This window comes from Salvelinus alpinus, chromosome 31 (genome assembly GCF_045679555.1).
Source record: "Salvelinus alpinus chromosome 31, SLU_Salpinus.1, whole genome shotgun sequence".
Lineage (NCBI taxonomy): Eukaryota > Metazoa > Chordata > Actinopteri > Salmoniformes > Salmonidae > Salvelinus > Salvelinus alpinus.
Window position 1 is genome coordinate 13,488,825 of NC_092116.1, and position 23,704 is coordinate 13,512,528.

General features: G+C 42.0%; 1 protein-coding gene across 1 annotated transcript in view; it reads left to right on the forward strand.

Annotated features, from left to right (window-relative positions):
• LOC139561288 (phospholipid-transporting ATPase ABCA1-like) overlaps positions 1-23,704 on the forward strand; it is a 230,979-nt gene that overhangs the window by 27,440 nt on the left and 179,835 nt on the right. The window contains exons 7-11 of the mRNA XM_071378277.1: positions 659-856; positions 6,063-6,149; positions 6,446-6,641; positions 20,046-20,185; positions 20,984-21,100. Of these exons, the coding sequence (XP_071234378.1) occupies positions 659-856; positions 6,063-6,149; positions 6,446-6,641; positions 20,046-20,185; positions 20,984-21,100 (738 nt within the window). The remainder of the gene's footprint in view (positions 1-658; positions 857-6,062; positions 6,150-6,445; positions 6,642-20,045; positions 20,186-20,983; positions 21,101-23,704) is intronic.

The following is a 23,704-nucleotide window of genomic DNA, read 5'->3' on the forward strand; positions in this document are numbered from 1 at the left end:
TCTTCTGCTCTTCTGTCAACCCCCTCTCCCACATAAGACACAACCTTCTGGCTTCAGGTCTGCCTCTCCAACCTTTAGGCTACCTCCCTACCCATATGATTGAAAATAATGCATTGCAAGGACATCATTTCTTGACTGTTCTAATCGATTCAGGAGAGACATACTGTATGACTTTGCAGAGAGTTTACAGTAAGAAGTCAATGTTTCTCAATCGATTCTTAGGGGTGCACATCTTTGTTATAGCCCACCATTAACACACTTGGTTCAACTAATCAACCAATCCCCAAGCTCTTGAATAATGAAATTGGATGTAATAGCGCTGAGCTAAATCACAAATGTCACACATTGGCGGTACCCAGGAATTGATTGAGAAACACTGCTCTACCTGGCACGTTTGTGTTCGGGTGAAATGCAGCTGTAGTAGCGATAAGTGTGATCTGTGAGTGGCCCCTTCAGAAGATCCACATCGATACCTTGCCATGTTCCAACTGATGTCAGCCGAGGAGGAGGAGGATCCTTATTTGTGCCAGGCTATACGGTCCTCAGTGACAAGGGTGCTTGTGTGTTTAAAGTACACAAATAAAACTCCAGGTAGAAAACTGAATCAGATGGGTTTCTATTTTACTTCTACCACTTCTGACGCTCATCCTTTCACCAGATGATGGGCATTTCAAGGCAAGACGATCTGAGGATCACCCTTTGCAATGGAACAGCTCTTGATAGATACGTGGAATTCACCAGCGCCTTTGACAAGGAGGCCTTTCAGAAAGTCAGCTGCTCCCTCACAGCACAGCAGTTGAGACAAACCAGAGAAGTTTTCCTACAAAACCTGGATACAAGGAAGATGCTCACCAATGTAAGTCAAATCGAATTAGGTCTACCACTCAATTATGTAAATGTAACCTGATTGTACTGTTTACTTCATTGTGACATAAAGATGTATTTATGTATTTTACTTGCTTCTTAATGGACCTTTTCGATCTATGGCTCTTAATTGTTTGAAATCTATGTTAGCTACTGCAAAATAGCTCTTTTTTATGTCATCCAACAAATGTAAACGCCTAGAGTTTGCTAAACGGTATGGGGGATTAGTACCGTATGGTCAGATGACATGAACACCAGTGGTGGGTTTGGCATCGAAAAGAGGAATCAAATGCAGAAAAGAACCCCATACATACTGTAAAATATGGTGGAGGATCTTTAATCTTATTTGGTTATTTTGCTTCCGCTGATCCTGTGGCCAGTATTTTGCCCAGTACCAGGACATTTTAACCTAAATCCTGGTTGCCTCTGCCAGGAGACTGAAACTTGGCTACAAGTGGATATTATAGCAAGACAATAACCCCAAGCACATCAAAATCCACAGAGAACAACATTTTGCAATGGCCATACCGGTCTCTAGACTTGAACCTAATGGTTTTCAATGGAAGAGGGCATCCCATAAGCGCAGATGAAGGATATCAAGGATCTGGAAAGATTATATATGTAGGAATGGTCTAAGAATGGTCTAAGATCCCAACGTGTTCTTCAATCTCATAAAACATTTTAGAAAAATGCTTAGTGCCATTATCCTTGTAAGGTGAGCTATTGACAGGTATTGAAAAGATTGTTGCCAATAATTTTGACCCCTATCTTTTTGAGAGAAAAAAATATTACTTGTTTAACAAAATCTATTTGGTTTTAATTGTATTCGTTTTAAATAATATAGTAGTAAAACAAATAATGTGCATACTTTATAACTCAGTATGTGTATTATTTATTTCACTCTTTTTTTCCAATGGTGCCAATAATGATGGACCTGACAGCACTATACATCTATAGATTTTGCCATGAGTGTGTGGAGTTGGCAACCATTTGTGTTTATATTCTAGATTACACTCTCCGGAGTACTTTCCTTACTGAATCTTGTGTCTTGTACCTCATTGACTCCAATGCATGAGTTCACTTTTTCAATCTTGCACCAAACAGAGTGTCCTGAGGTCAAAACTGTCAAAGGCACTCACCATTTTAACCTGCTTTGTTTATCGCACTTTTGAAATATGTTAGTGTCTCAAGAATATTAGCTAATAAGCCAGCCAGCTAACATTAGCTAGCTAACAGTACGCTTTAACTTGGAGTCTTTTGTTTAGACATGTAGCTAGCTAAACAATGAACCATAATCCCAATCTATAGAGTACTAGCAATACAAACAGATTGTCATAGCTAGCTAAAGCTAGCCAACTAGGTTCAATGTCAGTTAACTAGCTAACATTAGGCTATAACTAGCAATGCAATTTACTTTCTGAGGTTATTACTACACAGATCATACACGTAATGTTCTAGCAAGCCAGCCAGCTAAAGTTAGCTAGCTATCTAACGTTACGCTTTAACTTGCAATGACAACGACTTTCAGACAAAATTAGAAACATATATATATTATGTTGGCATGATGATATAACGGTCTGGATGGCTGTTGGGGCAAAGTATGTTTGATTAAAACCCAAGGGGAGAGATATTTTTCCGAAGCCTGAGAAGCTGAGCTTTGCGCTTCATTAAAGATGCTTTATGGATGTTCAGTCACTTAACGCAAGAAACCACACAACCCTTTGTTTTTGGCTAACAATATGCTTTTGCTCATGGGCGTGGGGAGTTATATACCTTTGAGTCAAATTAGGTCATCTCTGGACTATATCTGTCCATTTACAGGACCCCTTTTGGCTTAAGAGCACCAGAGGCAAAATGTCTGTACAACCTCTTTAATTGAAGTTTGTTCTCTATGCTCCTCCTCTCTTGGTCTCCACTAACCGTTGTAAAGTAGAAACAATTAGATTTATTTAGCATTGATATTTTCTGGATTTCATTGAAACCTTACTTCCTGTAGAGGCGACAAAAGAGTGCACTTCCCTTCCCAGTTTATCTTTGAGAGAAAATGTATGGGACAGCAAAAGCAATGAATAAGTGATGAGGCAAGAAGTTCATGGAGGGGAAAAAAAGCCATTTGAACAACTTAAGCTTGGAGGCATTTTCAGTCATCGAAGAAAATGCCAGACAAGATATGGCAAAAAAAAGTCATCTGGCCCCCCTGGGCAAAATGGAGGGGGGAAAAAATACCCTTTCACACACTGAGAGCTTGGGGTTGAAGAAAAGTGGTGATAACAAATACATAAAGAAAGGGACTTTAGAAATAAAAAAAATGTAGTCTGGGTTTATCGAGACAGCATTGAGTGGTAGTGGGTGATTTAGTTGTGTTGAGACTTAATATATATTTTTTAAGGGAACACAGAGCACAATATAGTGAGGTTATAGGGAGCATTGTACAGAAAGTAACCGGTGCTATCTTCTTGTCTTACAAGGGTCCAGGTGCCCATTACAGTAGCTTAGAAATATTACTTTTGCAACGTGGATATTTTTGGGAAAACAATGTGGTTGGTAGTGTGTTTTAAACATAGAATAATTTAATTGAATAAAAGTAATTTATCCCCAGTGGGGAAATTCGATTTGTCACCAGCATTGGGCACATAGCTACAGGGACAATACAGACACACAGGACTACATAAGAACACAAAGTCCTGATAATACTGATGGCTGGTAGAACCAGTGCAATATAAAGTGCATTCGGAAAGTATTCAAACCCCTTGACTTTTTACATATTTTGTTACATTAAAACCTTATTCTAAAATTGATTAAATTGTTTCTTTTCCTCACCAATCAACACATAATATTCCATAAAGACAAAGCAAAAATTTTGCGATTACGGCCTCGAGTCTTCCTGGGTATGAAGACTCTCCATGATGATGGTGCCAGCATCATGCTGTTGGGATGTTTTACAATGGCAGGGACTGGGAGACTAGTCAGGATCGAGGGAAAGATGAACGGAGCAAAGTACAGAAAGACCCTTGATAAAACCTGCTCCAGAGTTTTCAGACTGAGGCGAAGGTTCCCCTTCCAACAGGACAACAACCCTAAGCACACAGCCAAGACAACGCAGGAGTGGATTCGGGACAAGTCTCTGAATGTCCTTGAGTGGCCCTGCCAGAGCCTGACCTTGAACCCAATTGATCTCTGGTGAGACCTGAAAATAGCTGTGCAGCGACGCTCCCCATCCAACCTGACAGAGCTTGAGAGGATCTGCAGAGAAGAATGGGAGAAACTCCCCAAATACAGGTGTGCCAAGCTTGTAGCATCATACCCAAGAAGACTCGAGGCTGTAATCACTGCCAAAGGTGCTTCAACAAAGTACTGAGTAAAGGGTCTGAATACTTATGTAAATGTGATATTTCAGTTTATTTTTTGTCATAAATTTACTAAAATTTCTAAAAAACAGTTTTTGCTTTGTCACAATGTGGCACTGTGTGTAGATTGATGAGGATTTTTTTTAAGGCTGTCCACTTATCAAAATGTGTAAAACGTCAAGGGGTCTAAATACTTTCCGAATGCACTGTATGACGTCAATAGCATCAACAGAATCAACTACACATTCTGAAACATCTTAAGATATCGCCCCCATCACATGGTAAATGTATTGTAGTAACCAGTCATACTGTGTTGTGAAAGTACAGTAAATTACAGAGCTATTACCTAAGGTCAAAGTAACATTAGTTTTTGTCCCAGATTCATTTTCAGTGACAAAGTAGGGTGCTTGGATGTTATGAACTCTGAAACAACAAAAATCTGAGGAGGTTCTTTTGGGGCCATTCCTTCTGAAGTTACAGTATCCATTACAGTTCCCATTACATCTAGTAAGGTCACTGTCTTGGTAACCTTTGTGGTTTCTGAGTCCACAATGAAATGAATGTTCTATTTTTGTAACACCATTCCATGCTCTAGCCTCCCTTGGAAACACAGCTGAGAAATGACAGATCATGCGGAGAATAAAGAGCGAAACGTCATAGAGTTTACTGAATGGCTCTGAGAGATTGCCTTGTGCCATGGGTCTACTTATCAAGCCATTAATACGATACAGCCCAAGACCTCTCTTTCTGCTCATTGACTACTTAGCTGTGATTTCAAGCTGTTTCATCCCAAATTTCCTAAGTGAGATGCCCATGCTTTTCCAATCAGCACGTCTCGGCTTCCTTGTGTATTGCTGCCGACGGTAAAATTGAATCAAAATGAATGTACTGAGAACTCAATAAGGGCTGCAGGATAAACGGAGATTCGAGTGACACCTCCTTGAATTTGTAAATGCTCTGTGGCTTATACTTTTCATAAATACAACTGGGAGATTTAGGATTCATTTTCTCTCTTTAGCACTCTCTCTCTGTGGATTTGAGCTATATTGTTTTTCTCAGTGAAGGTCAATGGGGACTCATGTTAGCATACTCCTGACACATGGAAATGATAGCGTTTCAAAGGACACGTGCAGTGGCTGGGCTGCCTTGGGCCATTGTGTTCTAAACATCAGATATGTGGTATGGCTATGAATCATATTCCTGCCATTTTATAAAAATACATCCACAATAAACATTGTTGCGGAAGGTATTGGTTTTGACATTGCTTAGACTAAAACTTACCACAGGCCTCATGCACCCAATGCTTTTGACGGAGGGCACTGTTGGAGAAATGCTGTATCTAGGCTGTTTTTCCATTGTTACAGTAACTGCACTTTATATGGTGCTGTATATCCTCAAGCAACCATTAAACCATTTAAACTGAAGACATGCACCTGAAAAAGGAAATGCAGAACTACTCTCTGTCGGCCAGTTTTGTTGCAACCACCTGAGGTGTTTGAGGTAACATCTGAGGTGTTAGCCTGAAGGGGAAGTACAGTATTTTACAACATCATCATCATCATGTTTCTCACCGTGAAAGTAGTCTATGGGCTAGAATAAACTGTAATCCATGTTTTTTTTTTTTTTAAATAGCCACTACGAACATGAGCGAACTTTAACCAACGCTAGTTAAAAATCAGTGGCAGTGATAAGGGCAACAGTACAATTCAGATTGAGGAACCATCTAACATTAGGTTGTAAAATACATAATTTAACCTTTAAAACACTGAGCCTGTTACAAACAAATACACATTATATATTGAATATAAATCAACAATGTTTGCTAAATCAACTTCTTATTCCCTCATTTAGCTACCTTCAGCTTTGGATTTGACTCCGTCCGAGACCTTTGGATTAGTGAGAAAAACTACAGAGGATGCCTTACCCGTGATTGATGAGGTTGGTGTGGTAGTTATTTACCATCTGAAAGGACAGTGGGCCTACATGGAAATCCAATAACATTCAGTATTAGTTTCTGTTGAGAACACCTGTGTCGCCCAGTGACCTGGGCTTGTATGACTCATTGTAATCAATAACAATAACGGAAATTTGAAGACAAGTCTATTGAGAAATTGCATGATATTGAGTTGTATCATATCAACTTGTTGTCTTGAAGTCAATAAATTAAGTACTATACTGTCATGTTCTGAAATGTACTTGTGCATCTTCCTCCAATGACACCCCCACCAATACAGATAAAGAAGTTGCAGAACTCAATGTTGTTAAAGGCCGCTGATATGCTGGATTTCAGAGCAGACGCATTTGGCAGTCTGAACATCCTACTTTGTGGTAAAGTACCAAACTCCAGCTCCACAAAGACCACCATGAATTTCCCTGCTTTTGGAGTGATGAGGAATGACACAGAAAACAACGCCGGGAGCAGCAATTCCAGTAAGTATTGTTAATAGTGCACTCTGCCTTGACCTATCAAAATACTGACTTCAATTGTTGAAGCTTTTATTGTCACATTTACCACCTTATCAGTCCAACATTGCATTTTAAACAAATAGGTGAATGGTTCAATTCGAGCCCCCTGAAACTTTGACTTTTGTTGCATTTAGGGGAGCTCATATCTCAACCGTAATTCACACTGCATACAATATTTGTATTAGGGTGAACAGAAAATTCCCTCAATGTTCTTACTTTTTTTGTGTAATTAGTTTGAGGTCACACAACAACAACAAATAATAATTTCTACAAAAATGAAATTACATTGACAGAACAGAACAGACATAACACACGGGCGAACCCAAACACACAATGGTTTTTTTTACTCCTTTTTCTCCCCAATTTTGTGATATTCAATTGGTAGTTACAGTCTTGTCCCATCGCTGCAACTCGCTGCAACTCCCATCGCTGCAACTCAACGGACTCGGGAGAGGCGAAGGTCGATTGCCATGCATCCTCCGAAACACGACCCTGTCAAGCCGGAATGCTTCTTGACACACTGCTCGCTTAACCCGGAAGCCAGCCACACCGTTATGTCAGAGGAAACACTGTACAACTGGCGACACGAGTCAGCGTGCATGCGCCTGGCCCGCCACAAGGAGTCGCTAGAGCCCGATGGAACAAGGACATGCCGGCCGACCAAACCCTCCCCTAACCCGAACGACGCTGGGTCACGGTCACGGGCTGGCTACGACACAGCCTGGGACAGAACCCAGCTCTGTAGTGGCGCCTCTAGCACTGCGATACAGTGCCTTAGACTGCTGCGCCATTGTGTGGGAGGCCCAAACAATGTTATACATGGAGTACCCATCACCGTAGGGTAGGAAGAGTGTGGAGAGAAACCCCCTGCGCGAGCATTAAAACCAGGCCCTAAATAGAAGCATTCCAAAACATTGGGGACTAGTCTGCTGACAGCATCTTCTAATGCATGATGTTTTCCCCACCTCAAAGAATAAACACTAAGCCAATTTGAGGATAACATAATAATGAATACAATACTCCTACCTTGGCCTTGATGAAAAAAATACTTGGAGTTATACTGTGCATGCAACTCCAGCCCATGAAAAATAACAGAAGAAAAATAGAATTGAATGTACAAGTTTGGCTAAGCCTCCCACCCATCTCCCACCAACAGCCCGTAGCAAACTTCTCAAATAGTAGAGATAGTCAAAAAGAAACAAAAAAGGGGAAGAAAAGAGAGGTAAGTCCGCCAACCAGTTGGGCTCTTAGGGCGGAGGATATCCCTGCCCATGCCTGCACTGTGGACGGCATCGCCCTATTGTTTTGCTGTTGTGCATTCCAAATTAACAATATTCTGGAAAACATATAGTCAATTTCCAGAGCCAGCCCCGAATTCCACCGTCACTGCACAATAGTTGTCTTTGCTGCTGTAAATCCAGCTAGTAGAATTGGATGTGGAATAAGTGTCAAAGATAAAGATGAATCATCATTCAGCAGGCACAGGCGAGGATTTGAGATAAGGCTTACCATCATCAATCTTGACAGCACTGAGCATATGTCACTCCAAAATGTGTGTATAACTGGACAATCCCGGAACAGTACCTACAACATTGGTTGTACAGTGTATGCAGTTTGGATTTATTATTTTCATCAGGAAAAGTTTATATGGAGTTGCATATTTTCTGTAAATTAATTTGAAGTGAATGAGCTGGCTAATATTCTTAGATCCCTCACTCAGATTTGACCATATCCTATCCCAATCAGAGGTTAATCCCATCCTCTCCAACTCTGTCTCCCATACCACCTCCATGGGTAATATCTTATAAGTCTTCCCTGTAAGTGTGTCATATATCTCTGCTACTAGCCCTCTAAAACTCCTATCTGGACCTATCCAGCCTGCCATTGGGTGGCAAGGGCAAATTCCAGGGTACACCATAAGCCTTCATAGCTGACCTTAACTGCAGATGCAGGTAGTATGAGGATCCTGGCAGGGAATAGTTGTCTTTAATATCCTGAAATCTGTGCAAAGCCAATCTCAATATAAATACATCTGTTTCTACATCTGCATTGCTTGCTGTTTGGGGTTTTAGGCTGGGTTTCTGTATAAGCTCTTTGTGACATCTGCTGATACAACAAGGGCTTTATAAATACTTTTGATTTGAAATAAATGTGATCATTCAAAACATTAACACCCTTTGAAGACCGAGAGGCCTGTGTGAAAGGATGTCCACATGTCAATTATTTGAAATTGTTCCATATTGGAGATGACCTGATGACCTATGAACCTTTTCACCCTCTTCCATATATTCAAGGAGTTCAGAACTGTGCTACCAAAGCTAAGACGAAGATGTTTTCTACCGACCCCAGCAAATACAAACTGTTTTAGTCGATGCGGTTTAACCAGATCAGATTCAATAGCTCTCCAAGGTACAAGTGATTAACGGTCCATTCACACTTGTAATGCTCTTATTTGAAAAGCCCAATGATATAAATTGAGAACCTCCTGTGCATTTAGCATGCTGCAAAGTAGGGAGTTTGATCCTAGCCCCTTTTCCACTTCATATGAAGTTAGAGATAAACGTTGGAGGTGACGATAAAGGGATCATAAAGAATAAAAAGTTAACCCTGGGCAAGATATTCATTTTCACTGGGGTAACTCTGCCCTGTAACAATAGTTAGATTAGACCACCTCTGCAAATCCATGTTCATTTTTTGCAAAAGGCCATAGAAGTTATCTCTAACAATTTTCTCCAAATAAGTAAAGCTGGTGCTTATTGGTTCAAAAGAGGGTATCCTAGCATAGCTGCTTCATTTAGAGGAACACAGATTTGGTCCAGTTCATCTTGTATCCAGCCAGCTCTTTAAACTCATCAAACAACTCCAGTACATGAGAGAGAGAGGACCCAACATTGGAGAGGAACAGAATGATGTCATCTGCATGACGTGAGATAAAGTTTGTAGACCCATGAATTGCAATTGGAGATATAGTCATACTTTCTCTGACAGCCTGTGCAAAGGGCTCTAGTGACAGAGCAAAAAGCAGTGGGGACATAGGACAATCTCGTTCAGATCCGCGTTGTAATGGAAATGGAGACGATTGACAGGTACCAGTTGTCACTGAAGCAGTGGTGCTGTTATATTATGTTTTTATCATAGAGATGAAATTATGATTGAACTCAAACTGCTCCAAAACAGTCCATACATATCCCCATTCTAACCGCTTGAATGCCTTTTCAACATCAAGTGACAAAACAGAGGAGTCGTGACGTAAATTGTCAGCAATGTCAATAACATGCAGTAACCTGCGTACATTATCTGCAGCCAATCTCCCTTTTAACAAAGCCAGTTTGGGCATGGTGTATTAACTTACACACCAAGAGATCAATACACATGGCCAATACTTTTGCATTTAACTTTGCATCCCCACAAATCAGGGAGACTGGTCGGTAACAAGAACATTCAAAGCGGGTCTTTTCCCTTCTTCAGTAACAGAGTAATTCATGCAATGTTCTGGTCCCTATGGAGTGACCCAGTCTCAATAGCATAATTTATGGAGTCCAAAATCAGTGATCAACTTTATCCCATAGAACCAGATATAGTTCCATCGAGCAAGGGAGATTTCCCTTTTTGTATAGCCCTGACCTCATCCCCAGCTCTTCTAAGGTTACGGGTTGTTCCAGCAGCTTTGTCTAATAAATCCCATTTAGTTAAAGCCAAATTCTGCATAAATAACTTGCTCCTTTGCATATCAAGTGTAGCTTCTGATGAGTAAAGGGCACTATAACAAATATTTAAAAATGGAATTTATTTCTTCAGGATCTGTGACTACTTGCCCATCACTTAAGCGTATAGCATTAATTGATGTCTTAGACTCATTCTGCTTCTGCCACAGAGCAAGCAATCTACTAGGTCTGTCCCCATGAAAATATTTCTGTTTAGTTCAGTGCATACAAAATTCAGCTTTGTGCAATGAGAGTGCATTGAATTCCCCTCTCAATGCTAAGAGTTTATTATTTGACCTCTCCTCTGAGAATGCATCCGTCTGCTCTCTCTCCAACGAGTCAACCTCAGCCTCAATCTCTGTGTAGCGCTTATTTCTGAGTTTAATGTAGAGGAAAATACTATACAATTGCCTCTGATAAAACATGTAGCTGCTTTCCATAATGTCTGAGGACTCTCACACTGCTCCCTATTGATTAGGGACAATTCTCCCAGCTGTTGAATGATCTACATTGTCAATCCTGGATTCAACAACAAAGAATCATTGAAACACCATCTACGAGCTCGAGGAATATGTATTAAAATGGGTTATTGTGCACATCACAGGAGAGTGATCAGATATCAAAATGGGCAACATCTCCAATGTTGATATATTTTCGATTAGTGAAGGTATGACAAAGATCATATTCTACAATTAACTATATTTATGTAGAGCAGAGTGCCATATGTCTATTAAATGTAGTTCTGCAATAAATGTTCTCAGCACAAGGGAAGACGCAGGAAGAGAATCCTGACTACTTGAGAATTTATCTGACGCTGGGTTAATCATTGCATTAAAATCTCCCCCCACAATGAGATGACCATAATGGAACCGTAGAAAAGAGTCGCTGAGATCTGGAGTTTTCTATCAACCAAGACCAACAATAAAGACAGCATTTACTTTGAAAGCGCATGGTACATGCAGTGACATTAAAGACAACAGAGGATACATATTTCCATCCAATAGCTACATTAATTATCCAATCGGAGACTGGGTTGTAATCATCCATACATGTCATCGCTGTCTTCCTCCTGAACTATTGTTGTGTTTCTTGATAGTTTTGCTAGCTATCCAGCCAGCCAACTACTCCCCCTACTAGTAACAGTAACAGACAAGTTGCTTGCCTTTATTTAAAAACATTTAAATATGTATTCTTTCAGTTCGGAAGAAACGGTTCAGTAAAGTCCTCACAACAAAACTACTCGCCACGCCAGTTAATTCGTAAACTCGGTTTTGTGAAGCACAGAGCTGTAGCTCAGGTTAGTTTATGTCTACTAAAAATAGACAAACAATTCAAGGACCTAGCTAGATAGCAAGCTAGTCAGCCGCAACACAGTGGCTACCGCTCTATCGCGGGGTGAAGAGATGTCCATCTCCTGTGTGACTTTGTCCTTTCCGCGATCCAAGCCTGGATTGGCACTGCGGCCTGGGTTCGAAGTACCATTTGCCTCAAGTTGATCAGAGGAAATCCTCTGCCTCCCTGAGTGAGTTGAAGATAATCCTGTTGCCTCCATGCGTTAGTTTAAGGAGTGCAAGATACTGCAGACATGTCTGTAGACCAAGCGCCGTCATCTTCTTCTTTACCGGAGTGAATGCAGTTCTCTTCTTTGTGGTCTCTGCACTGTAATCCAGAAAGAACTGCAGATGTTGGTGTTTGTGCATTATGGTGAAAACGGCCCTTGCCCCTTGCAGCATAGCCTGGTGGTCAGTGTAATCCAGCAGATTAAAGATCAGGGTTAGGGGCCGCTCAGACCCGATGCCTTTGCTGAATATGTGATGCGCCCTCTCTGTGGATGTCCTGGCCTACCAATGAAGGGCTCCAAATTGACAGATTTCTTTTTAGGAACCAATGGAGTCCGACCCTTCCTCTAAGTTGTCGAGTCCCACCAATTTCAAATTTGACATACGATTTCTGGCCTCAATTTCTGTCACTTTTAAGGACATGTCCTTTTTTTTGTAGTCTGCATCTTTAATTTGTTCTCACGCACCTTGGAGTGAAGCTGGTCGTATTTCCCCTCAGTCTGTTTAAGAGACTTGCTCAAGCCTTCCACGGCCAAAGCATTAACTGAATTGTTGGCTTTAGTCACCAGGACCTGCAATCAATCAATTTTTTTTATAAAGCCCTTCTTACATCAGCTGATGTCACAAAGTGCTGTACAGTAAAACCCCAAACAGCAAGCAATGCAGGTGTAGAAGCACGGTGGATAGGAACAACTCCCAAGAAATGCCAGAACCAGGCTATGAGGGGTGGCCAGTCCTCTTCTGGCTGTGCCGGTTGGAGATTATAACAGAACATGGCCAAGATGTTCAAATGTTCATAGATGACCAGCAGGGTCAAGTAATAATAATCACAGTGGTTGTAGAGGGTGCAACAGATCAGCACCTCAGGAGTAAATGTCAGTTGGCTTTTCATAGCCGATCATTCAGAGTATCTCTACCGCTCCTGCTGTCTCTAGAGAGTTGAAAACAGCAGGTCTGGGACAGATAGAACGTCCGGTGAACAGGTCAGGGCTCCATAGCCGCAGGCAGAACAGTTGAAACTGGAGCAGCAGCACGACCATGTGGACTGGGGACAGCAAGGAGTCATCAGGCCAGGTAGTCCTGAGGCATGGTCCTAGGGCTCAGGTCCTCAGAGAGAAAGAAAGAAAGAAAGATAGAAAAAGAGAGCAAATTAGAGAGAGCATACTTAAATTCACACAGGACACCGGATAAGACAGGAGAAATATTCCAGATAAATCAGACTGACCCTAGCCCCCCAAGACATAGACTATTGCAGCATAAATACTGGAGGCTGAGACAGGAGGCGTCGGGAGACGCTGTGGCCCCGTCCGACGAAAAGCTGCAATCTTTGGTGTCAGAATGTTGTCCATAGCCTTTTTCACGGCTGAGGTAATAATAGCATCCAGGCTGTGATGTTGTTCCACCATAGCCTGTCTAGAGGCCTGCAAAATGGTGTCGTGGAGCTCTTTACAGAGGGCCTCAGTTCCCCTAAATGTCTTCTTCACCATAGAGCTTGCATCTTTTCTTTTGACCCCACCTTTGTACACTGACATGTTACAAGGTTGTTAGTAATACTTTAAATCTCAACACAAAATAACACATTTCGAAGGAATTGGAGGTGAGCTGAGAAATCAAGCTCCCACTTTTTCTCCCCAATTTCGTGGTATCCATTTGGTAGTTACAGTCTTGTCTCATCGCTGCAACTCCCGTAGACTTGGGAGAGGCGAAGGTCGAGAGCCATGCGTCCTCCGAAACACAACCCAACCAAGCCGCACTGCTTCTTGACACAATGCCCACTTAATCCGGAAGCCAGCCGCACCAGTGTGTTGGAGGAAACATCGTACACCTGCCGACCGTGTCAGTGTGCACTGCGCCCGCCACAGGAGTCGCTAGTGCGCGATGGGACAAGGACATCCCTGCCGGCCAAACCCTCCCGTAACCCGGACGACGCTGGGCCAATTGTGCGCCGCCCCATGGGTCTCCCGGTCGCGCCCGGCTGCGACAGACCCTGCACTCGAACCCAGAATCTCTAATGGCACAGCTAGCACTGCACCACTCGGGAGGCCCCCCTCAATGTTCTTACAGTGTTAGTACTATGTTCCGAGAATGATAAGATCCGTTTTGAACAGTCCAAGGAGGTTTCTTTAATGTGTAAATGTTGTCTTACTGTTAAGGAATTGTGTTGCACAACAGTTTTTGAAAATGTGAAATAATGATTGGAATAGCATGTTATTATTATTGTGCAAAGGGCTTATTATGTGGTCTTGGATCCATCTAGCTGTCAAACAGCAATGTTGGGTAATGTATACACAGCTCAGACATGGCACTCTACCATGTTTTAAATGACATTCATGAATGCTTCAAAGGTCACACTTGTCATGTGGGACCTGTATGATTCCCCTGATCACGGAGGTATTGTTCTGAGAAATGGGCTTCAATATGCTTCCTCCAATGACAATAAATCCATTTTGTATAACAGTAACCAGCTAGGCATACACATTGCTATTCCCTATGACATTTAAGAAATATGTAGGCGTTTTTTTTGTCTCTGTTTTCCAACAAATGGTCATGTTTTAAAATGCAGCCGAGCCCTTGTCTGTTCAGCTTGACAAATAGTCGGGTGCTAAGATATTCATAGATTATTTACAGAGTGGAAAAGTTTTCTGAGGCCAGGAGACGCCAAAGTCAAAAACGAGAGAATCTTAAAACTTACCAGGGATCTGACCTGTCAAGCCGACCTATTTATTTACAGTGCTGAGTTCCTCATTACACAACTGTGTTTGTCCCTCCGCTTACCACTGAGCACAATTTCTCAAGTGTGATGTCTTTCGGATTGTACTAATTAGGGGCTGCTCTATCCTGTTCCATTAATTGCCTGTTAGTTTGAGGATCTGCGGGATTTTTATATTTTAATACGTTTGGTTTTTCCATGGAATAAAGTGTACACCCTAAAGTGGATTTGTTCTGGTGCCACTACAAATTAGTAAAACAATGCAGCAGCCATTTGAAATGAGTGCCAACACCTCTATCTGCATGCTAATAGCTTAACTTGATTCTTTTTAGTGTTCTGTACAGTACATGAGTATGGGAATACACGTCTCTTTACAATAACCAATATACAGTACGTCTCTTTTACACGACTCAAAGTGGACTCTGAGGAAAACTAAAATAGAAACAATAAAGGCTATAAAGGCTCCCAAATTAATTTATGTTGGGATTAGGCACCATCCAATAGCATCATTAAAGAAAAAAACTGGGTAGTAAGCTGCTGTCTGTGGCAGTAAACACTTGTAAAAAAAAAAAATGTAGATGGCCTATCACAAAGGAGAAATGAGATTAGCCCTTTGGATCGATTGTTTACACTCCCCACTGTGCTGGGGAATCACATATCATAGAAAAAAATGGTGTGTATAGGGCATTGAAATGTATGATGGATAGAGCTTATAGCAGTTCTTTCCAACCCTGTTCCTGTAGAACTACTGTACCTTGCTGTAGGTCTTCAATCCAACCCCAGTCGTAACTAACCTGATCCAGCTGATCAACCAGCTATTTGGTAGAATCAGATGCACTGGATTAGGTTTAGAGTTAAATATCTTCAGGATGGTAGCTCTCCAGGAACAGGGTTTTAGAGTCCTGGGCCCTGTTTCGCAAACTTTTCTTTAGGATAAGTTCATTGTTAGAACTATATGATCCTATAGTTCTAACAATGAACATAGCCTTAAGATGCTTCTGGGAAACCGTAGCCAGGCCTATAGCATACAGAATATGTTCATTTTCCTGGAGGCTGTTTTTATATACACTACCGTTCAAAAGTTTGGGGTCACTTAGAAATGTCCTTGTTTTTTTTTTAAATGGTCCATTAAAATAACATCAAAATGATCAGAAATACAGTGTTACAGACATTGTTAATGATGTAAATAACTATTGTAGCTGGAAACGGCTGATTTTTTTAAATGGAATATCTACATAGTGCAGAGGCGTGCAGAGGCCCATTATCAGCAACCATCACTCCTGTGTTCCAATGGCACGTTGTGTTAGCTAATCCAAATGTATAATTTAAAAGGCTAATTGATCATTAGAAAACACTTTTGCAATTATGTTAACTGTTGTTCTGATTAAAGAAGCAATAAAACTGGCCTTTTTTAGACTAGTTGAGCATCTGGAGAATCAGCATTTGTGGGTTCGATTACAGGCTCAAAAGACCTTTCTTCTGAAACTCGTCAATCTATTCTTGTTTTGAGAAATGAAGGGTATTCCATGTGAGAAATTGCCAAGAAACTGAAGATCTGGTACAGCGCTGTGTACTATGCCCTTCACAGAACAGCGCAAACTGGCTATAACCAGAATAGAAAGAGGAGTGGTAGGCCCCGGTGCACAACTGAGCAAGAGGACAAGTGCAATAGATCCACAGATGATGCAATCTCTTTTGCACTCCACACTGCCCTTTCCTACCTGGACAAAAGGAACACCTATGTGAGAATGCTATTCATTGATTACAGCTCAAAGTTCAACACCGTAGTGCCCTCAAAGCTCAATAAGCTAAGGACCCTGGGACTGAACAGCTCCCTCTGCAACTGGATCTTTGACCTCATGACGGGCCGCCCCCAGCTGGTAAGGGTAGGTAACAACACATCCGCAAAGCTGATCCTCAACACAGGGGCCCCTCAGGGGTGCGTGCTCAATCCCCTCCTATACTCCCTGTTCACTCATGACCTGCACGACCAGGCACGACTCCAACACCATCATTAAATTTGCCGATGACACAACAGCGGTAGGCCTGATCACCGACAACAACGAGACAGCCTATAGGGAGGAGGTCAGAGACCTGGCCGTGTGGTGCCAGGAAAACAACCTCTCCCTCAATGTGATCAAAACAAAGGAGACAATTGTGGACTACAGGAAAAAGAGGACCTAGCACACCCCAATTCTCATCGACGGGGCTGCAGTGGAGCAGGTTGAGAGCTTCAAGTTCCTTGGTGTCCACATTACCAACAAACTGCCTGGTATGGCAACTGCTCGGCCTCCAACGGCAAGGCACTACAGAGGGTAGTGCGAATGGCCCAGTACATCACTGGGGCCAAGCTTCATGCCATCCAGGACCTCTATACCAGGCGGTGTCAGAGGAAGGCCCTAAAAATTGTCAAAGACTCCAGCCACCCTAGTCATAGACTGTTCTCTCTGGTACCGCATGGGAAGCAGTACCGGAGCACCAAGTCTAGGTCCAAGAGGCTTCTAAACAGCTTCTACCCCCAAGCCATAAGACTCCTGAACATCTAATCAAATGGCTACCCAGACTATTTGCACCCCCCCTCTTTTACAACGCTACTCTCTGTTGTTATCATCTATGCATAGTCACTTTAATAACTCTACCCACATGTACATACTACCTCAACTAACCGGTGCCCCCGCACATTGACTCTGTACCGGTACACCCCTGTATATGGTCTCGCTATTGTTATTTACTGCTGCTCTTAATTACTTGTTATTTTTATTTCTTATTTTTATCCATATTTTTTAAAACTGCATTGTTGGTTAGGGGCTCATAAGTAAGCATTTCACTGTCAGGTCTACACCTGTTGTATTTGGCACATGTGACTAATAACATTTGATTTGATTTCTGTAATCGAACCCACAAATGCTGATCCAAATACTCAACTAGTCCAAAGAAGGCCAGTTGTATTGCTTCTTTAATCAGAACAACAGTTTTCAGCTGTGCTAACCTAATTGCAAAAGGTTTTTCTCATGATCAAATAGCCTTTTAAAATGATAAACTTGGATAAGCTAACACAATGTGCCATTGGAACACAGGAGTGATGGTTGCTGATAATTGGCCTCTGTACGCCTATGTATATATTCTATAAAAAATCTGCCGTTTCCAGATACAATAGTCATTTACAGCATTAACAATGTCTAAACTATTACTTACAGGCTCTAACCAACAAAGCAAAAAAGGTATTAGGTGAACAATAGGTAGGTAAAGAAATAAAAACAACAGTAAAAAGACAGACTATATACAGTAGCGAGGCTATAAAAGTAGCGAGGCTACATACAGACACTGGTTAGTCAGGCTGATTGAGGTAGTATGTACATTTAGATATGGTTAAAGTGACTATGCATGCATGATGAACAGTGGTTGGCAGGGGGTGGGTGAGACACAATGCAGATAGCCCGGTTAGCCAATGTGCGGGAGCACTGGTTGGTCGGCCCAATTGACCATTGATTGCCCTTAGTTGGATGTAGAAGTTGCAGTAGAGCATTGTTTGTACATGTTCGTGTGAATTTGTGTGTGTATGTGTGTGTCTGCACAAATATTATGTTTATCTGTGTGTGAGTGATGAAAGGAATATTTTATGGCTTTCACTTGAGAGACAGTCGTGTTTGAATGACATTCTGGAGAGTTCTATTTGAATGTTGGAAGCGGTGCAGTCTAAGTGAGTGATGTGTGTGTTAGCCACGATAGGTAGGCGTGTGACTGTGTGTATGTACGTTTGCAGAGTAAAACGTATGTGTGGGTGTGAGAGAGTCTTATTTCTGCACTGTGCGGAACTCAAATGTATTAAATTTGCCAGGTATGATGAGGGGCTGACTAGAGGCTCCGAGCAATTACTTGGCTGCAGCTCCCTGTGTAAAATATGGATTCAGGTCCTCACTGCCACCATTGTATGATAAATCTAAGATACCTTTGGTAAGAATATGATGGTATGTCACAGTTTTGGGGGAGATAAATATTCATAAGAATGGGTGGAAGAGATTCATCCTGATATCAATATTTATTGAACGGAGAGCTCTAAGCCATGTGACGCTGTGTACTGCCTGTCTAAGCGATATGATTATAGGAAATTACATGTGGTCAGGGGAAACAGCTGGCCGGAGTGAGGGCGGCCATTAGCACTCGACAGAGTTTCCCCGGAGCACCTTAGAAGGGATGGCCGCAAGGCAAAAGACTAATATTTATCGCACATCCTGCACTCAAAATTTCCACAAATCTTTGATGGCCAGCGGTTAAGGGAGCACTGTGATAGAAGAGGTGGAAGAGGCTTTTGAGTTGAGATGATGAGCCAAGTATAGACCTACGCACCTGAGCCCAGACAGACGGACCAAAAGACACACACAAAAGTACAGACAGTTAGACAAAGACACAGAGACACATCGAGGCAGACAGAAACAGAGACACAGATATAGAGACATGTACAGTAGGCAGGCAGACAGACAAATATAGGCAGGCAAGCAGACAGACATACCGATAAACAGAGAAGCTTTACAGGACAGACAGAGACGTCCTCACACCCTACAGAACACAAACAAGTGGTGGTTGCAGCACCTTTCACCATGCTATTCCCTCAGATCTATCGTCCTGTGTAACCTACACAGCGCTCCAACCGACCTGGCAATATTCACATGGGCAGATTGGATAAATTAGTAATGATCCCACTGCAGCTGAGCATATTGAATTGTTTTCTCCCTTAGTGTTGAGCACTCCTGGCTCCCGACTCCTCCTGTGTGTATTCAGCTGTGCTAGACTGCTATATAAATATCTTGCTCCCTTCCTTCCTCTCTCCCCAGCCATTGTGTTATTAGCTACACATTAAAGGAGTTGTTCGACACAAAATAATTCAGTCTTTGAAGTGTCGGAATTGCAGTAAATCCTCCACATAGTGAAAAGTGTAAACTTGACCGGTTGTCATATCACCTGCTACTTCCATTATTAAGCATGTGAAGACTACCGTTTATTTTCTCAGCAGTGGCGTGAGGGTTTGATGTGATTTCTGGGAAACTATGGGCTCCATTTGTACCCATAGGGCTCTGGTCAAAAGTAGTCCACTATAGGGAATAGGGTGCCATTTAGGATGCAGACTAAATCTTCTGTTTCTAACCCTGAAACACAACAGATTAACAAACTTTTATTTTGATGGTAACTTTGATTGTAACAGATGGATTAAATGTTTATATCTATTATCGTCAAGACATTATTAATGTATCTTATGTTATATTTGATGGTTTGGTCCATGTACTCATTCAGACAGATGTCTGTATAATTTTTATCTGTTGCTTTTCTCAATTTCTAAGTCGCTAACAGGTGTATTTAGGCGTGTTTGACGGAACAATAGATGTTTCTCTCTCACCAGGTGCCTTCTGCAAAGTACTGATTGACACTCTTGAGGGAACTCCTGGCCTACGTATTGTTTGGAGGACATTTCGGCCCCTAATCCAAGGGAAGATCCTCTACACCCCTGACACACCTGCAACTAGACTAATGGTGAAAGAGGTAAAAACAAAGGAGAAACTCATATTGTATGCACATCACATGTCTGCCAGGGTTGGTGTCAATTTGAATTGAAGTCAGTCAAGTAGACTGAAAGAAAATGGATGTCTGCAAGAATGTGGACTCTGTCTGTGATCCCAACACTCATAACAGTGTTGGGGACATTGACTTTGGGTGCCTATGTAAATAGCTTGAATAATTAAAACGTTTGCGATTGTATCTAATTGCATATTTTCACTTCACGAATCATACCAAGACGAGGCATTTAGATTAGCTGGTAAATCAAAACGTGATGATACACACTATGAACCCCTCTCCAGAAACCAGGGAGAGGAAATAGGGAACACACTCAGGGGATATAATCTATTTTTCATGACGTTTCTCCCGGAATTAACATAATTTTGAAACTGCATAAACAACACAAACCAATGGTGAGAAGCTGTAGGGAATTGGATGTGAAGAATATCTAGTAAGATAATGGCTGAGTAGATCCACCGACTTCACAGCGAGTGGCTCGGTCTTGCCATTGGGGCCCGTCTTCACACCCCTAGCAGCCCAATTGTTTACATCTCAGTGCTTGGGTGTAAATAACCCTGTTTACATTAGTCACAACGGGGGTAGAAATCAAATCAGTCTCCCTGGGGGATAGGTGAAAATACGAAGACGCAGTGTGTTCTCAAGGTCAGATTGGCTGCGAAATAAATTTGATAGCGCAGTGTGAATGCCTTCAAATGGAGTAGGGTTAGAGATGGAATTTTCCATATTTTAATCACCACACTGTATCTCTCTTTCTTGTTTCAGGCAAATAGTACTTTCAACGCATTGGCCATGTTGAAAGAGTTGTTGGAAGCTTGGGAGGATTTTGAACCACGTGGTTGGAACTACTTTCAAAATGGCCCCCAAGTCAGTGCACTGCGGGTAAGATTTATGACTCCTTCAACAGAAACATGGAAACCTGATGTACTACACCGTAGAGCTGATTTACATGTGACAGATGTTAGACAAGGATGAATGACTTGTCAAACATGAGTATCACTGTCTTATCTATGGTGATTTTATCTAATGTTAATGTAAGTCAGAAAATGAAAATAACAGTTGGTTTTATGTGTTAAATCTAGTTGAAAAGAGCTTTAATGTCAATATACATCTGTGGAGGCTCCTCAGAGGAAGAAGGGGAGGACCATCCTCCTCAGTGAATTTTGGGCTCTGGCTGGGCCACTCAAGGACATTCAGAGACTTGTCCCGAAGCCACTCCTGTGTTGTCTTGGCTGTGTGCTTAGGGTCATTGTCCTGTTGGAAGGTGAACCTTCACTCCAGTCTGAGGTCCTGAGTGCTCTGGAGCATGTTATCATCAAAGATCTCCCTGTACTTTGCTCCATTTATCTTTCCCTCGATCCTGACTAGTCTCCGAGTCCCTCCAGCTGTAAAACATCCCCACAGCATGATGCGGCCACCACCATGCTTCACCGTAGGGATGGTGCCAGGTTTCCTCCAGACGTGACGCTTGGCATTCAGGCCAAAGAGTTCAATCTTGGTTTCATCAGACCAGAGAATCTTGTTTCATCAGGTCTGAGAGTCTGTAGGTGCCTTTTAGCAAACTCCAAGCGGGCTGTCATGTGCCTTTTATTGAAGAGTGGCTTCTGTCTGGCCACTGTACCATAAAGACCTGATTGGTGGAGTGCTGCAGAGATGGTTGTCCTTCTGGAAGGTTCTCCAATCTCCACAGAGGACCTCTGGAGCTCTGTCAGAGTGACCATCGGGCTCTTTGTTACCTCGCTAACCAAGGGCCTTCTCCCCCGATTGTTCATTTTGGCTGGGAGGCCAGCTCTTGGAAGAGTCTTCGTGGTTCTGAACTTTTTCCATTTAAGAATGATGGACGCCACTGTGTTCTTGGGGACCTTCAATGCTGCAGAATTGTTTTTGTACACTTCCCCAGATCTGTTGCCTCAACAGAATCCTGTCTCGGAGCTCTACGGACAATTAATTTGACCTCAAGGCTTGGTTTTAGCTCTGACAAGCGCTGTCAACTGTGGGACATTATATAGAGAGGTGCTTTCCTTTCCAAATCATGTCCAATCAATTGAATTTGCCACAGGTGGACACCAAACAAGTTGTAGAAACATCTTAAGGATGATCAATATTAACAGGGTGCACATTAACTCAATTTCGAGTCTTATGGAAAAGGTTATGAATACTTTCACACCCTTAGGTATTTCCATTTTTTTTTTTGCTAAACAATCAATATTTGCAAAACAAACCTGTTTTCCCTTTGTCATTATGGGGAATTGTGTGCAGATTGATGAGGATTATATATACTGTATATATTTTAATCCATTTTGGAATAAGGCTGTAATGTAACAAAATGTGGAAAAAGGGAAGGGGTCTGAATACTTTCCACATGCATCAGTCGGAATTATCCTTGTCCATTAGAATTTTGAATGACATACACAAGCCATTCTACTAGGCATATTTACCAACCTTTATCTCTCAAAGTAGAGTCCTACACTTCCTCCCACCAGAATATATCTAACATTTCTAACACAAATTCAGCTGAAAAATATAGCTACATATCAGGTTTATCGATATGGAAAAAATAAAGTAATTATGGGTAAGTGCTGGATAATTTTCACCCCGGCAGTCAGGGAAGGGGATTAGCTTGGAATGGAGAGATGGAGAGCTCACACACCTTTCCCTTCCCAGAAACCCGCTCTCTCTCCTTCCCCTTCCCTTGAAGCAGACATTACTCCCGTGTCACCTGAAATGAGCTTATGGGCAGCTAGGGAAGAGCGTAGCCGAGCACTCCATGTAGCCAGGTTATTCATTACCCCAGCCCTAACCTTTACACAAATGGACCCTGCAATTCTCCTTTGTCTTCATTTTCTCCCTCCGAGCAGCAGGCCTCAGAACTGGTAGTTCCGTGGTGTCATCTTCTCCAGAGGTCTCTCAAGGTTTTAGCAACTTTCTACATTGATGGCGGCAATTACAGCACAGTTGAGTTATCAGCTGAGCTGAAGAGAGAAATCTCTTAAATCCCAAATAAACCCCTAGCCTCCACTGATTGGATCTAGGAGGATTGGATAGGCATAAGCAATATGGTGACAATTCCACCTCATAGACATAGATAGACAACTGCAGTGCCTAAAAGCCATTTTAGCATGTGCAGTGCTATTGAGAACTTGCCTCATTTTGAAGGCAGGTTTACGTTTATTGTCATGAATCTTGTCCTGGAGGCAGAACTGAGCGATTTCCGCTAACGGGCCAGCTGCGAGGTGAAAATTGGCTACATTGTAAAAAGTAATTTAATTTCAGGTTAGGCATTAGGGTTAGCAGTGTGGGTAAGTTTAATGTTAAGGTTAGGTTTAAAATCAGATTTTATGACTTTGTGTCTGTGCCATCTAGTGCTCACACTGCAGAGCTGCCTCCAGGGTAAGATTAATGACAATAAATGCCAACCTGCATGTTGAAGTAGTCAACTGGGTGTGACTCCCTATGGGTTAAGGAAGGATCACTTAATTCCATCCA